Source organism: Adiantum capillus-veneris, chromosome 1 (assembly GCF_014529385.1).
Source record: "Adiantum capillus-veneris isolate H3 chromosome 1, ASM1452938v2, whole genome shotgun sequence".
In the NCBI taxonomy this organism is placed as follows: Eukaryota; Viridiplantae; Streptophyta; class Polypodiopsida; order Polypodiales; family Pteridaceae; genus Adiantum; species Adiantum capillus-veneris.
In genome coordinates, this window is record NC_140931.1 from 123141545 (window position 1) to 123158011 (window position 16467).

Here is a 16467-nt window from a genome sequence, read left to right on the forward strand (position 1 = left end):
CCAGTGATTCCAAGCAAGAAAGAACAGTCCGATAAGAACCAGTTCCAGCATTTAGTTTTCAGCCATAGTCTTGTCATCATCATTAGCACCGTCGGCCTCGACATAGTCCCATTAGATTTGCATTAGTCATTGTACCAGATTGTGCAATCAATAGTAGACCACTCTCGCCATCGAGAGTGGGGCCTTCGGAGGAGGGTTGACAACATTTTGGTGTCGTATTCTCTTCTCTCTCTATCTCTCAGTCTCATGCACTTCCATTCACAGTGTCCATTCACTTTGTTTGTGTCCATTGCACTCTCTCACTAAAGGAACGGAAGGCTCTTCCTTTCGTAAGTAAAAGGAACCCTTGAGCACAGTTTGGAGCACTCATCTTGAGCAAAGTTCAGCACTCATTTCCGCTGCACCTTACACTTGGACACCCCAAATCGGGAATTTGACATGACACACGAGAGAATCACTTGAAAATACTTAACACTTGAATCACAGTTCAATTTGAGTCGACACGGCTCGGCGTAGTTCCGTGCCCAAAGGTATTGGCACCAAAATCTGGCGCCCCTGTCGGTATTTCTTTTTATATTAATGCTTGAGCAAAGTACAACATCTGTGGGACCTCTCCTCTCAGACTCTACGTCCAGATGCCGTGCAGAGTGAGGCCCCAAGGGTCTATTTATTCTTACAAGGGATATCTGAAAAGCAGAGCCCAAAAAGCAGTTAAAACTTAAAAGCAAATTGTCCCAAAAGCAATTGGTCCCAAAACTGCTAAAAGAAGTCAACGTAATTTGCGGAAATCCGTACAGTCTACCATAGCATCAGTCAGTGCAAATTCCGGGATTCCGTACAGTTTGCCACGTTAGCACTGTTGCTAATTGGACTATTTTCTTATTTTTAATGATTAATTTCTTTTTCTAGGATATTTTATTGTGTATACTAAGAACTGTTAAAAGATTGTAGCTACAGGAAATGCCATCAAGAACGGACAACTCTGATGTGTCATTTGATGGGTGACGGTAAAACATCGCGAAGGAGTTTCCGTAAGTTCAGTGGAAAGGGCCGGGTTACGAGTGCCCCTGATGCGTCACATGATGGGTGACGGGTGCATCAAAAAAGGGGACATTCCGTAGGCTGAGGAGGAAATCCGAACTGAGTAAGAAAATACGCGTAAGAACGCAAGCACAAGAATAAAGATGGGTTCAAAGAAGCTTTTTACGAAAAGCAGGAACCCTGGCGGGAGGGCAGATGCTTTCCCGCGAGGAAGCTATGTCTGCATTGCATCTGTGCCGTGTTCTGCACCCGGGGACGCTTGGAATGTGCTTGTGTAGCATTAGTTTTTAACTCACGGAGTGGTTTTTAAAAGTTTAAACAGGTTCACACTTTATTTTAAAAGTGGCCGGCCACTTTTAAGTGAGCGGTCCCTTTTATTAATAAAATAAAGCAGCCTCAAATCCTTACGTAAAAAAAACCTACGCAAGCTGTACGGATGGGCTGAAAACAACGATCTCTCTCTCTCCTCTCTCTAGAAGCGCCAGAGCTTCTGCTTTTTTGCCCTATTTCCGCCAGGTGCAAGAGCCTATAAAAAGGCAGCAAGCGTTACAGTTTGGGGAGATCGCAAGGAGTAGCAGGAAGTGCCAGCGCTGAGGTCTTGGAGCAAAGTTTGGTGACGGGAATTTACGAGTGTTCGGGTGACGACGGAGTACGGACATCGCTTTTCTGAGCAAGAAGCGACATGTATAATTTATCGATACGCATTGCGAGTTGTTGCTTTGTGTGGCTTGTTTTGCAGGAATCTCCCTTTTACGGGAAGTCCCTCACGGGAAGTACGGCTTCGCGCCTAAGTCCCTTACAGGAAAGTACGGCCTCGTGCCTAAGTCCTTTGCGGGAAAGAACGACCCTCGGGTCTAAGATTACAGAACGGAGGGGTTTCCTCGGGTTCTTGTGCTTGTATACGACTCTCCCTTAATAAAGAATACCCCAGTACTGTGTCGATCTTCTCCTTTCTCTCACATTTGCAAAGTTATTTAATTTTCAGATTTTCAAGTGCTCGTGTACGCTCCCGTTTTGTGACAAGCACAAAGTCCGAGATTCCGTATAGCCTCAGCCACATCAGCATCCGTACTGTCTTTCCGTACGGTCCTGCCCGGGTGGTCATGCCACGTCATCTGTTTGTGACATGATTCCTTTTACTTTCCCCTGAAGAGGGGGGCTGGAGGGAGAGAGGAAGAGAGAGAAGAGAAGAGCGACACCCGACGGGCTGAAAGCTAAAAATGCTTGCCTGATTTGTTGGGTTCTCCTGGCGCAAGGGCTGAAAGCAGAAAACGCTGGCTGATCTGCTGCCTTCCCAAGATGCCAAGGGCTGAAAACTGAAAACGCTAGGGGCTGAGGGCTGATGGCAGAAAATGCTGACCCTTTTCCTGGCGCTTGCACAATCTGATGAGAATGCTAGCTCCTTGGTTCCCTTTACAGGTGAATATTGTTGGTTAAGAAGTTATTAGGCATCAGGTAGGGCAAGTGTCCACCAAGTTACCCAACAAATAAATCATAAATGATTTATTTAAAAATTGGTCCAAGGTCCAGATCTAGGTGAAACTGTCGCACATCCGCCCACCTGGGAATCCAATCGATGCGGGGAATGGCTTGTTGGATTCCTCTAACCTAGAACTACATGCACATCATGCTAGATGCCCACCATACATCTGTCAAAACGCGTGTACAAACCATTTATGCTAGAGGGTTTCAAAACTGGAAAACCTAATCTAATGTGACTCGTCTGGCCATGCAAGTCTTGCGAATAGGCTCACAAAATTGCCGGTACTAATCCTCTTAGGATTCTAGATATCCCTATCTAAGAAGGGGAAAAGTGGCTCTGGAAGTTGATGAAGCATGTCTACATGGCACACAAAGCCATGTGCACGTGACATCCCCTCCTGCTTAAGGTGAGGTACGGGTACCGATCTGCATGGCCTTGTATGAGGCTAGCAAATCGGGGTAATCGGTGAAGAACTCCTCACCCACCCATGCGGCTTTATGTGTCCCTCGGTCCTTGAACTTCAGGAAATATTGTCTTGCTTGCTTCTTTGTTCCGTGCTTAAATCGGTGCAAAGGGATCTATTTTGGCTCCATAACTTTGGCTTCATCCACTATCTCCGGTTGCTCCTCGTTTGGGACACTCCGTGGAGGTTCACCCTGAAACAATTGAAGCAAAGAAACATGGAAAACATGATGTATTGTGTATGAAGGTGGCAAACGTAATTGCATGAAAACATCATTTACCTTTTTGACGATCAAAAACGGACCATACATACAAAAAGAGAGTTTAGGACACCTCTTACCAACTTGCTTGAGACGTTGTTTCATGATCCTTAAAAACTCCCAGTCACCCTCCGTGAATGAGACATCTTGTCGATGCTTATTAGCATGCCTAGGATAGGACTCTTGAGCCTTGCTAAGCCAAAGCTTAACACTCTCGAGTACCTCCGCATAGGTTTGACTAACATGATTAGTATCATTAACTTTGGAATGGACCTAGTCAACAAAGATTGAAAGGTCGGCCAAATGCCGTCTCATAAGGGGTACGACTAATCGCACTAGAAAACGGATCATTGAGGACTGCTTGAACTAATGGCAAATATTACTCCCACTTAGATTGCTTATCATGCACATATGATTTGAGAACATCAAATGCCAATTGGTTGTAAATTTCAGCTTGTCCATTAGATTGTGGATGAAATGAAGACAAAAAGTACTTAGTGCCAAAATTTTCAAACAACGCACGCCAAAAATGGAAAGGGAACTTAGTATCACGATCCAACACAATAGACTTGGGTAGACCATACAATGGATATCAATGCTTGATGAACAACCGTGCAACATCTTGTGTAGTAACATTGGCTGCAAGGGATTAACATGCAAAATTTGCTAAACCTATCAACGATGGTTAGACATTGCGTGTTCCATACAAATGTGGAAGGAGGAAAATTAGTTACAAAATCCATACTCATGTCCTCAAATGGTCCGTCAGGGATATGCAGCGATATGGGTAGTCCTTGTTGCTTACCATGAGGGACTTTAATCTTTTGACACACAACACACTCAGTAACATAAATGTACGCATCCTTACGCATCTTTGGTCAATGGAAAAACCGTACTTTCTCTAATGTAGCATTAATATTCCTATGACCACCCGTCAACACATCATGTGCATCATGCAAAACTAGTGCTTTGTGAGAAGATAGCACACGCAAACGGTTCCGAAAGAAAAGCCAACCATCTTGAATGATATAATTGCACGGACCTTATGCATTTAATGCTGTAACCATTGCTTTTCAAATTCAGAACCCATGTAACTGTCTTTGAGATCATCAAAACGGGACATACTCAATCATTACACCAAAATGTTGAAAAACTTGAGACCATCGTGCTTGCCTATCATTCCAATGTGCACTAGGCATAGATTGAAGCCATTCAAGTGCTTGGTGATCTGTTGGAATGACAAACTCACGCCCATAAATGAAATGCTTCCAATGCTTTAATGCATGAATGACAGAGAGAAGTTCTTTATCATAGACAAAGTAATTTTTCTCAGTACTGTTTAGTTTACGAGAAAGAAATGCCACTGGATGGTTGTTTTGTTGTAACATTGCACCAAGGGCAATGTTACTAGCGTCAATCCACACCTCAAAAGATTCATCCCAAGAGGCAAGGCGCCCTGGTGATTGCTACTTTGAGCGCTTCAAAAGCACTCTTAGCGACATCAGTCATGTCCGCACTGACGGTGTCTTGACACCCTTTAACAAATCAGACAATGGTGCGATAATATGTGCAAAGTGCTTGATATGAGAACTGTATGCTTGACACAAACTCAAAAAAGAGCAAACATCATATGCTGTCTCAAGCATATGTCACTCTCTTACCTCACTTATCTTTGCGGGATCAAGTTGTCACAAGACGGGCACCACGTGCCAGTAGAAAAGAATAGACAGAACAGGCTTTTAGCACTTCAATAACAATGAACTGAAAGAGAGAGAAGACACGTAACACGGAGTGGTGGAATTCCACCCAAGAGAGTATTGGCCCCGAACCTTGGCGTCCCTTTCGGTATTTCTTTATATTGCATCAACACAGTTTAAGCTGGTACTCCAGACTCTGCACCTTCTCCAGGAAGCATGCCAGAGAATGAGCCCTAGCTTCATATTTAAAGGCCCTAGGCCCCAAAAGCAGTTTTACATGAAAAGCCTTCAAACTCAAAAGCTTCTAGTTCAAAAGCAATGCCAAAAAGATGCCTGCGTAAATCACAGAATTCCGTACAGCAGTGAGCGCAAAACGCGGAAATCTGTATAGTCTGCCACGTCATCATGTCAACGCAATTTTCGTACAGCTGCGGCGTCATCAGTTGCTCCGCCAGCCTTTTTTTGTGTGTGTGTGTGTGGGTCCTGCTTTATTTTAATCCTTTATGTCACTTGGGGCCCCATTGGACGAGGTCCCCATAAGTTGGTAGGACTTGTTCTTCTTAGGGTTTAGGCCCCTCGACTGGCATCTGTAAGTTGGCTCCATTCTTTAGGGCTTTGATACGTCAACAGAAGAATAGACTGAACAGACTTTTAGTACTTCAATAACAAGTGAATTGAAAAAGAGAGAGATGACACGCGACACGGAGTGGCGGAATTCCACCCCAGAGAGTATTGGCCCCAAACCTTGGCGCCCCTTTCGGTATTTCTTTATATTGCATCAACACAGTACAAGCCGGTACTCCAGACTCTGCACCTTCTCCAGGAAGCATGCCAGAGAATGAGTCCTAGCCTCATATTTAAAGGCCGTAGGCCTCAAAAGTAGTTTTACATGAAAAGCCTTCAAATTCAAAAGCTTCTGGTCCAAAAGCAATGCCAAAAAGTTGCTAGCGTAAATCACGGAATTCTGTACAACAGTCAGCGCAAAACTCGAAAAAGCCATATAGTCTGCCACGTCATCATGTCAATGCAATTTTCGGAATTTCCGTACAGCTGCCACGTCATCAGATGCTCAGCCAGCCTTTTTCTATGTGTGTGTGGGTCTTGCTTTATTTTAATCCTTTATGTCACTTGGGGCCCCATCGGACGGAGTCCCCATAAGTTGGTAGGACTTCTTCTTCTGTTACTTGGTTCTTCTTAGGGTTTAGGCCCCTCGGCCGGCATCTGTAAGTTGGCTCCATTCTTTAGGGCTTTGACATGTCAGCAGTTTGTGACACAAGTAGAATTCCCTCGGGAGAGATGATGTAGCCCAAATAGCACACAGTAGTCAGAAAAAAATTAGACTTCTTTGCTGCAATGTAAAGACTGTTAGCATCCAAACGGGCCAAAACTTTCTCCACATCAATAGCATGTTGCTCCCAAGAAGAGAAAATGAGACTGTTCTCAAGAAAAATGAACACGCACTTACTGACCAAGTCAATGAAGATATGCGTCATCATACGATTAAACGTACCCGGTGCACCCGTAGACCAAACGGCATAACAATGAACTCGTAGTGCCCGCGTTCGGTCCTAAAGGCGGTCTTGTAGATGTCTTGTTTTGCAATTCTTACCTGGTGGTGGCCACTCTTCAAATTGATTTTTGAAAACATAATCGCCCCATTGAGACGCTCCAAAATGTACTCGATGGGAGGCATAGGAAACTTGTTCTTGACTGTCATCTTGTTGAGGGCCTTGTAATTCACACACAACCGCGATGAGCCATCTTTCTTACAAACAAAAAGAATAGGAGCAACAAAAGGACTTACATTGGGACGTATAAAAAACTCTATCCAACAACTCACTTAGTTGGCGCTCTAACTCTCTTCGTAGCATTGTTCAAACGATTTGGAAACTTACTTACAGGTTGTGCTCCGTCCACGAGGTTGATGACATGATCCTCAGGTCTCTCGGGAGGAAGTTTAGGGCGAAGATCATCCTGGATAAACAAGTGCTCAAACATGTGATTGTCGCATTCCATTTTGCAATCATTTTCCGGGTGAGCCTTCTCAGTTCATTCATGCGGAAGCCCACCAAGTCGCATATATGGAGCAGGCTATTCAGATCTTGTCGTACTGGAAGCAGTCACAATTATTGGACATATGGTATGCCGCTGGATGTATAGACTTAAGGATTTCATGTCAAGAATGTATCGATTTCGATTGGGGTGGAGATCTAGATGGACGACATTCCAACTACATGTTGCACCTTTTCTTGTGGTGAGATTTGATTGAGCAGTAAGAAGCAGCCTGCAATGGCCTCATCTTCCACAAAGGTGGAGTATTGGGCTGTTTGCAATGCTACATGTGGGCAGAGTGGTTACGGAGGTTGCTTTTAGAGATTGGTTTTTTGTCTGCAGCAGCAGACAACCACGATTTATCGGAGAATCATAGTTGTATAGCCATTGCAAGAAACTTGGTGTTTCATGCCTGGACCAAGCATTTAATATCAGTCTCTTTGTGAGAAGACCTTTGGCGGCACTATTTGACTTCATACTCTTCTACGTTAGATGACCTTGTTGATACTTAACCAAACCTTTACCACAGGCGACATTATCCCTTCATGCCAGCTCCCTTAATTTGGTTCCCCATCCAGGTTTTTAGAGGGGGTATAAGAGTTTCATCTTCTATCCGGTGGTGGCTCCAATATCTCTAAGGACGGTCATGCCATGTCATGATCCTTACAGCCTTCTGTGTGTGTGTGCGCGCGCGTGCGCCGGTTGGTTGCCACGTAGTCACTTTGTGATAGTGTGTCTGTTTTCTTTTGGGTGGGGAGGGGGGGATAGGTAGTAGCAAGCAAATCATCTTTCCTCTTGGGAGCTTGTTCTGAGGAGTTTTGTTTCCATCAACTGATAATTGCAAGGGTAAAGTCGAACTGGTCGTATAACAATAAACTATATTGATTTAATGTTTCTTATGATGGTCAGTGCAATCAATAATATAATTTTTTGTCGTATTGAAATAATATTCAATAGTATACTTGAAGTGGTTGTGAAATAGTGAGCTACATTGGTTTGACTCCTATTGCAGTGGTGGTAGATGCAACCAAGATTCCAAAGTGCTCATGCCTCCGCTCTCAAGCTTTGCAGTACATCCTAAGTACAAGCTCTTGCTATTCCTCATTGAAGAGAGTCTTACTATTTTTGCATCACTCAATCTTGGGTGTTCCATGCATGGAAATATCCATTTATAGTGTTAGTATTTACAAGCGCACATGTTTTGCCACACCAAATACCTCTGAAATTTGTGGAAATTCCCAAAATACCATTGTGCCAAGTTTGGATGGATTGCTCCAATTTTTGAACAGTCTATTCATTTTGACAATAGGTCTAGTGAAAAAATTCACCAATGAGCTCAGAACGAGAGGCGTTTGCGCCTACAAGTAGAGAACCATTTTATCTAAAGAGCCCGCAACACTATCTAAAATTCTAGTTCTATCATCTTATATTGAGGGATAACCAATCTTCCTTTGAAGAAATGTAAGAAAGACTGTCTTCGGAGATGTTAATCTCAATGTTTGTGAGATTAACAAGGGGTATTTTGGGAATTTTGGGAAAAAGGACATTTTAGGAATTTTTGGAAAAATATGAGGGGTATTTTGGGAATTTCACAAATTTCAGAGGCATTTTGCACTTATAGCGGCATAGGTATAGTGGTGTTATAATGGAAAGTATGTTTGAAGCTCAATACATAAAGTGAGCATGCTGTTTTCTTGTTTGACAGAAAAGTTGGACCCTATAGCAGCAGCAGGGGATTATGATCTTATCTTTGTTATGTCCCCTAACGTTGACAAAAGCGTAGAATCTAGGATGGCAAGTTAGTTTTCTTCCTTGTCCTCACAAGGATATTTCCAACATCCAAATGAGTCTTTTCTTATGCCATTAAGCAACAGTGTGTTTTGCTCAGTTACTGAGTGGCTGCTTCGAAGTTAGTTTTGAACACAGCTCTCACATGTGCTATCTGATTGGCAACAGATACCAGCATGGTGGTGCCTCCGAGTCTATAAGAAGCTGCCTTCATCATACAGAAAAAATTTGCGAAGACTTTTGTTTATCCATCCTACAGTACACATCAAGGTAGTACTCTCTCCTTTAAGATCTGCTTATGTTGTTGCTCCTGTATGAGTGCATATGCTTGCTTTTGTTGTTGGCACTATGGAAGCACTTTCTTCTTTCCAATCTGCGCATGTTGTTGCTTCTAAATGATTGCATATGTTTGCTGGGACTACATTTCACGAGAGTAGTAGTGACTATGCAGTGCTTTTTAGAGCCCATGTACTGCGGACACAAAAATAGCAAGACTTATCTCTTTCTATTTCTTAAGATGTGCTGTCTCTTTTTTTTCCCCCTGCAAGAAAAGAGGGCTTGATCCTTTCATATTACCAAGTGACACGCCTATCAGGGTTGACACCTACGGTCACGTACTATTGCTCAGAGTCTAGTCTCTAGAGAATAAACAAGAGGGAAAAGAGCTTATTGGGATAAAGGGTTAAAAAGGCTAGAGTCCAAACATGTGAAAAAGGCCAAAAATGCAGCCACCATGTTCAAAACTGGTCATTCTGTCAACGAAGACCCCAACATTGACCCAAAAACCATCGAACGAGGCCTTAACAAAACACACTAGTTCATGGTACAGAATAGCTCGTACAAGTTGTCACAAGCTGGTGATATGGCCAGACATTTAAAGGGGAATTAGGGTTTTAAATAACCCTAACCATGACCAACCCAAACCTTCATGGTTGCGGGACCTAAACCCTAGTAAAAGAAAACGTAAAAAGTGTTGATGTGGCTGGCTGGGCAAAAAAGCTCAAAACGCAGACAGCTTGCTGACGTGGCATAGGTACGGACAACATTGTGATTTGTGGGCAGCCTTTCTGGTGCAAGCTTTTGGCATCAGTTGCTTAAATAACCCTAACCTTGACCAACTTGAACCATCCCAGCCGAGGGGCCTAAACCCAAGTAAAAGAAAACGTAAGAAGTGTTGACGTGGCTCGCTGTGCAGAAAAGTGCAAAATTTGGATAGCTTGTTGACATGGCTTATGTACGGACAACATTGCGATTTGTGGGTAGTCTTTTTGGGGCAAGCTTTTGGCATCATGATTATATGTTGACACTCAGAGTTGTTATTGAGGAAAGCAGATCACAAGGTAGGAGGATTTACTGTACCTTTGTGGATTTTCGCAAAGCATTTGATACGGTTCCCAGAGCTCGACTGATGTAGAGACTACAGGAGATGGGATCACCCACAGAGCTGATTTGGGGAATCATTGGTTTATATGAGACAATCGTGGGGTAGATTCGTACCCTTGAGGGGTTGTCTGAGCAATATTCACTCCACTATTGGAGTGAAAGAGGGTTGCCCACTCTTCCCTATGTCGATGAGGTTCTAGATTACACTGAGAGGGGAGGCGACGGAGGAGCACAGCTAGCAAGGACCTGGATCCCATTACTACTGTATGCAGATGATATTGTGTTCATCTCAGATTCGCCAGAGGGGATGCAATGACACTTGGATGTATTGCACACTTTTGCTAATGATAGCGGCTTGTCGATGAACCTGGGCAAGACCAAAGTTATGGTGTTCAACATCACAGCACAATGGATCAGGCAATCTGCACCGGCCTTCACATATGGTCAACAAACGGTTGAATATACAAATGCATACACTCACCTGGGAGTGGTCTTCAATGGACCAAATTCTCCTTCAAGAGAGCAACAGAGACTAGACTGACAAGAGCATGTGGAGCTTTGGGGAGCATGGAGAGGGTGTGCTCGCAGATTTACTTTCAGGAACCTCGAACAAAGCTTTGGCTTTTCGACACTTCGGTTGCCTCAGCTATGCTTTATGGGGTGCAGATATGGGGACTATCAGTAGACCATCATAGCGGAGCTGGCAGCACTGATGGATGGAGATGTATGGAGAAGCCCCTGGTCTCTATGATTTCCCGGATAATTAGGGCCAAGGCCTCTGTACGGCACGCGATTATTCGTGCAGAGCTTGCTGCTCCCCCCTTGTTCATAGAGGCACTTACCAAATCCGTCTCTTTTATTAACAATATCTGGGATCTCCCCCAAGATAGATATGCTCGCCTAGCCTTGGAGCCTTCTCGACAACTGGCCTCACAGGGAGACACATCTTGTTGGTATGCTCAAATGACATCATGGTTTCAGCTACATGGTTTTAGTATGGACGGACTACCCCCTTTCTAGTACTCAATGGATGCACCCTCCTTGTCCCTCACACGAACCGAGATTACCACCTCATCAGACATGATTTGATTCAGCTAGACACGAGGAGGACATGGATAGAGCCGATGCGAGAGCTTGACACGAACATGGCTTTCTATAGAGAGCATCTTCTCTAGCTCAGAGGATGGATATGTGATCAGACGTGCCTATATGGACACTCATTTATCCCATGGGATATGATGTGCTATTGGTCAAATGCGCACCTCATCGCATCGGTTGGAGATTGAGACTGGCAGATTTAGGATAGTACCAGCAGAGGCCAGGATTTGTCAGTTGTGTCATATAGAGCCAAGGACAAAGTTATATCACATATGTCATTGTCGAGTATACTATGAGATACGAGGGCCCTTTCACTATCTATTCAGAGAGGGCTTTGGACCACTGGCAAGAGTCATGAGATATGAGGATTAGAGATGCTTTGGGTTGTTTTTGCTAGAGCTGCTCAGAAATAGGGTGAGTCTCTTGAGGAGATCAGATTCACAGAGGGAGATCATTGACTTCTTTAGAGCAAAGACTCGGCAGTCAGATGAGCAAACTTCACAGCAGACCTCAGAGTCCACCTATACCAGAGGTATATCAATTGACAGAGCCATTGAGCTTGGGAGAGCTAGATGCCCACGTCTATGAGGGCCACCACGACATGGATGGGGGCTCCATCAGAGGATCAAGACTATTCTAACACGACATGGGAGATGTCCAGTACGACTATTTAGAGAGGCGGACATTAACGAAGCTCTTCTGTGACTGATGCAATACATTCTCGCACAACGCCCGATGCCGGGCATCCTTGGACATTGATGATGATGATCATTTTAATTTTTATTTTACTTCATTTTATTTTGGACCCAGACATTGTATTAGATCCACCAAGATTGTATCAATTTGGGCTCATGGGTCATTTTGGCTTTTTGAAGACGTTTAGTATAACATTTCATTTTATTTCTTCTCTCTCTAGTCTTTTGCACATCTCTCTCATGAAGTAAAAGGAACCTTGAGTACGCACTGGGTACTCATCCTGAGTTATCACCAAAAATCACTTCCATTGCACCTTACAACAATAGACAAGCATGGACGTTTCTAGTAGTTGAAGGAGATGATTGGGTGGTACTCTGGTTTAAGAAAGCATGCCTACGAAAGAAGAAGGTTAAAGAGAGGCTTAGTATGTGATACTTTGGGCCTTTACAACAACAGACAAGCATGGATGTGACTAGCAGTCGAAGGAGAACAATTGGGTGCTACTCCGGTTTGAGAAAGCATGCCTACGAATAAAGAGAGGCTTACTATGCGATAATATGGCCCTTCGAGATACAACAAAAGATAAACGATGTATCCTTTCGACTAAGTTTCCAAATACTTAGAAGATTCACAATGCATTCCATGTGAGTCTATTGAGACCTTTCATAGGTGAAGTGAGAGCGGATAGGGAGCCAAACGAGCTACCAGAAGTGTAAGAGACAGAAGAGATTCTTATTTGAGAACAAGTCCTAGCACACAAGGAAAGGAAAGTGAAAGGTAAGCTGGTCCACTGATATTTGGTTAAGTTCAGGAACTATCCGGGCCTTGATGCCAAGTGGATAGAGGAGGACGATGTCACCAGCGTGTGACTACTATCTATCCTTTTTGTTGATTTCTTTCTTATTATCTATTTACTTTCACTTTTTGGAAACACCCCTCGGGAAATCTAACTGCCCTGCATTGCATAGCTAGTGTGGAACTGTCCAGAGGGAGTCCAGGCCTGAGGGCAAGAGAGCACTAAGGTTGGACAAGGACTATGGTTAGCCAAGTAGGGTCATTGACTAGCCAAAGTGGAATCCTTTGCTACAGAGGCTACATTTTAGTTTTGGGTGTGGCTGCAGTGTACAAAGGGGGTCGGATGACCTAGAAAGATACAATGGCAGCATCTCCTAAAATTTAGGGAACTTCTATTTTGGGACCTGAAAATGTGTTAACGTCATTAGCTCCGGAATGACAAGGGGAACATTTACTTACTCTGCCGTGAAGTCAACTGGGCAACCGGTTGGGAGATTTTTAGGCGGCAACCCCGAAACGTGAAAATGCTTGTAAATGTGCCAAGTGGCACCTTCTGGTGCACTTTCCTCATGCAACAAGAAGTGGCGCTGAATTTGAAGGAGGGAGAGCCTCATTTTCAGATTTTGTCACAGGTTAAGAGCTATGGAGTGCTTGCTTTCCCTCTTATGCACAGTGCGGTGCCAGGAGTGATGCCCTGCACGCTACGCACTGCCCTCTCTCTCCTCTATGGCAGTATGTTATGCCCCTCTAGTGGGATTTTCATTTGACCAATGTACAGTTGTGTGGGTTCATGCGCGATTGCCGAGGCAAGAGCCTCTTGCACAGGTACTAGATTAGCTAGCGGCTAATCCCCCGCAGGTACAGGTGATTCGGAGAGGTTTCACGCCCGAAACCTCGTCCGATTCAAAGGGCAAGTAGCCCTACAGGTGCGGGAGCTCGAGGACTTGCTACGGACGCGACCGGCACGCGAAACGGAGCCCGAAACATTAAATTACAGCCTGCTTTGTATTTTTGCAGGTTTAGGGTTTTGGCCCTAAACGGACCCTAATACCCCCAGGAGGTTCGGGGACGCAAGGGGACCGCTGTACAGGTGATCTGGCGCATTTTCGGGGCTGAAAACAGAGAATTCAGCGTGCTGCAGATTCTCGCCAGGTTTTGCAAAGTGCCCGTATGCGTCGGGAAAGTTAGTCAATGCGTGGGAATATTGACTGTGAAGGGTCGTAGTACAGTTATACTGCCGAAATCGGGCTGGAACAGTTGAAATTCAGCCAAGTGTGTGCGGGGCAGCTTGTAGGGATCCACAACGTTTATTCCCTCTTTTGAACAATAAAGAAATACCGAAAGGGGCGCCTAAGTTAGGGGCCAATCTGGTGTCGGTCTACTCATACAGGTGCGATCTAGCAACCTGTATCCCTCTCCCCTTTGTTGTGTCTTGAAAGTACAGGTAAAGTGGACGACAAATTAAATGGGTGAAAGCTAAATCAAGGTTTAAAGTAAAGTCTACCGCCCTTTTTGGATTGAACAGGCTGGTTTCATGGTTCCATCGACGGGATTAAATCACTTTTTCCCATAGAAGTGAGCCTTGGTCAGTTTGGGCTTGAAGACACAGGGGATCATAGACCAGACACAAGGAATTACAATTATGGCTGACAGACCAGATGATGTGATTGAAGAGGTTTCCTCTTCACAGGGTCAACAGACACATGAAGTGGGTGAGTCTTCAAGACCACCACAGACAGATGATGATATATTTAGGACCCAGTTGGCTACTGCTGTGGCTATGTTCACACAAGTAATGCAGAATCCGAGGTTTTTAGCCTTTCTGCAACCTCTTGTTCCATCTCAGCAAGTTGGGTCACTGGATCATATTCAAAAGCCTGTTAAGGCTCAAGCACAGGTGATTCATACTGTACAGTCAATGGAAACACCTGTACACTTGACGGAGAACATGCAGTCTCCACAACCTGTGCCTAAGGTGCAAAAACAGGTGGCTGAGATGCCAGTATTTCAAGTTGTACCAGTTCAGCCAGCCACCTTTCAGCAGCCTATAGCTGGTTCTAATGGGCAGGGAAGCAACCTACAGGCTATGCAACAGGTCTTCCCACCACCTTCAGTACATCCTGGCTATTTTGGAGGTGGATCGGTATTCCAGAGCATGGCTGGTCATGCACGTGGAAATCAGTTTTACACGCCAGGAACAGTGTTTGGGGGTGCTCAAACGATGATGCCTAACCCCATGTACAATGTCATGGGTATGCAACCAAGGTTTCAGAGCACTTAGGGCCAATTTGGGATGCCACAGACAAATTTTGGTATGGCTGGAATTACAAATCAGCAGCCAAATATGGCATTTTAGGTCAAGTTAATAGCGGCCAAGGAACACAGATGAACCCTAATAGTGTTCCCATGTTTCAGTCACTTCCATATGACAATTTAACGCCGCTGGAGAGGCCAACTCCGTACAAAGAAGGTGGCAAAGGTGTGTCTTTCACGACCTTTACACGGTTTGATGACAGGAAGAAGGCTCTCTCATTCCTCCAGCAGTTTGACAAGGCCTATGCAGGGGGAAACTTTCCAGAGGCTTCAAAGGTCCGCAAGGCAGCCACTTTCTTGACAGGGAATGCGGAACAATGGTGGACAACTTTATTGCTTCAAGGGCAAGCTCCGTCCACATGGATTTACTTCAAGCAGGTTTTTGCAGCAGCATGGTTATCTGATGACTTTGAAGTAGATGTCATGACAGAATGGCACCAGCTTAATGCTGCCACTTGTAGAAATTTGGATGATTACAATCGGAAGTTTTGGAAAGCTCTACTTCTAGTAACTTCCTATAGGTTTGTGCCATTGACAGAACAGATTGAAAAATACTGTTGTGGCCTACCTAAAGGATTGAGAAAGTACTGTACGAAGACAAAAGTCACTACTTTGACATAGCTCATCGAGGTAGCAAACACTGGCAATGGTTTGCTCAAGGGAGAAGATTGTGAATTCAATACTGGCGTCAAGGAAGGATCAGCCAAGAAAAATTCAGCGAAGAAGTATGTTTCCAAGGAGGTTCCTAAAGTGACTCAAGAGCCAGCCAACACAGGGAAAGGCAAAGCTTCGGCTGAATCAGAAAAGGGACCAACGAAGAAATGGAAAAGACGTTTTCCTCGCAAGTCTGAAGAACAAAAGAAGGTCCTGAGGTCAGAGAACAAATGCTTTATATGTGAGCAACCTGGCCACATTGCTTACAACTGTCCTACAAAGAAAAGGCCAGCTGATTCTGAAGACAAGGAGGACAGGAAAGGAAAGAAGCCCATGGCTGGTCTAGTGCCAAATATGGTGGGCGACAAGCCAAATTCAGATGCAAGTGAGCTTTGCAGAGCATGGGGAAAGGTCAGGGATCAAACAATGCTTATCTTCTTTGATCCAGGTGCCAAAGCCAACTTCATTTCCCCAGAATTGGCTTCAAAGTTGGGAATCAGACCTGAAGAGATGGGGTATATAGCAGAGGCAGGTTTGGCATGTCCTGGCCATACAGAGGCTGTGACACCCATCATTGGAAAATTGTGCCTACATATCCAGTCCTATGTAGATGCTGAAGAATTTTACATCATGCCACTGGACGGATGTGATGTGTTGATAGGTATTCCTTGGTTGTTTTGTGTACAGGGAATCATGGATGCCTACAACAAAAAGATCACTGTACAGAGCAGGGGAAAGACTCACA

General features: G+C 44.5%; 1 protein-coding gene across 3 annotated transcripts in view; it reads left to right on the plus strand.

Annotated features, from left to right (window-relative positions):
* Positions 1 to 16467, plus strand: part of LOC147465476 (uncharacterized) — a 33859-nt gene that overhangs the window by 8704 nt on the left and 8688 nt on the right. For 2 of the 3 annotated variants that reach the window (XM_086511722.1, XM_086511717.1), the window contains exons 3-5: positions 8008 to 8076; positions 8701 to 8789; positions 8952 to 9053. In XM_086511722.1, coding sequence (XP_086367848.1) covers positions 8008 to 8076; positions 8701 to 8789; positions 8952 to 9053 — 260 coding nt within the window. The remainder of the gene's footprint in view (positions 1 to 8007; positions 8077 to 8700; positions 8790 to 8951; positions 9054 to 16467) is intronic. The other variant, XM_086511727.1, reaches the window with a different exon arrangement.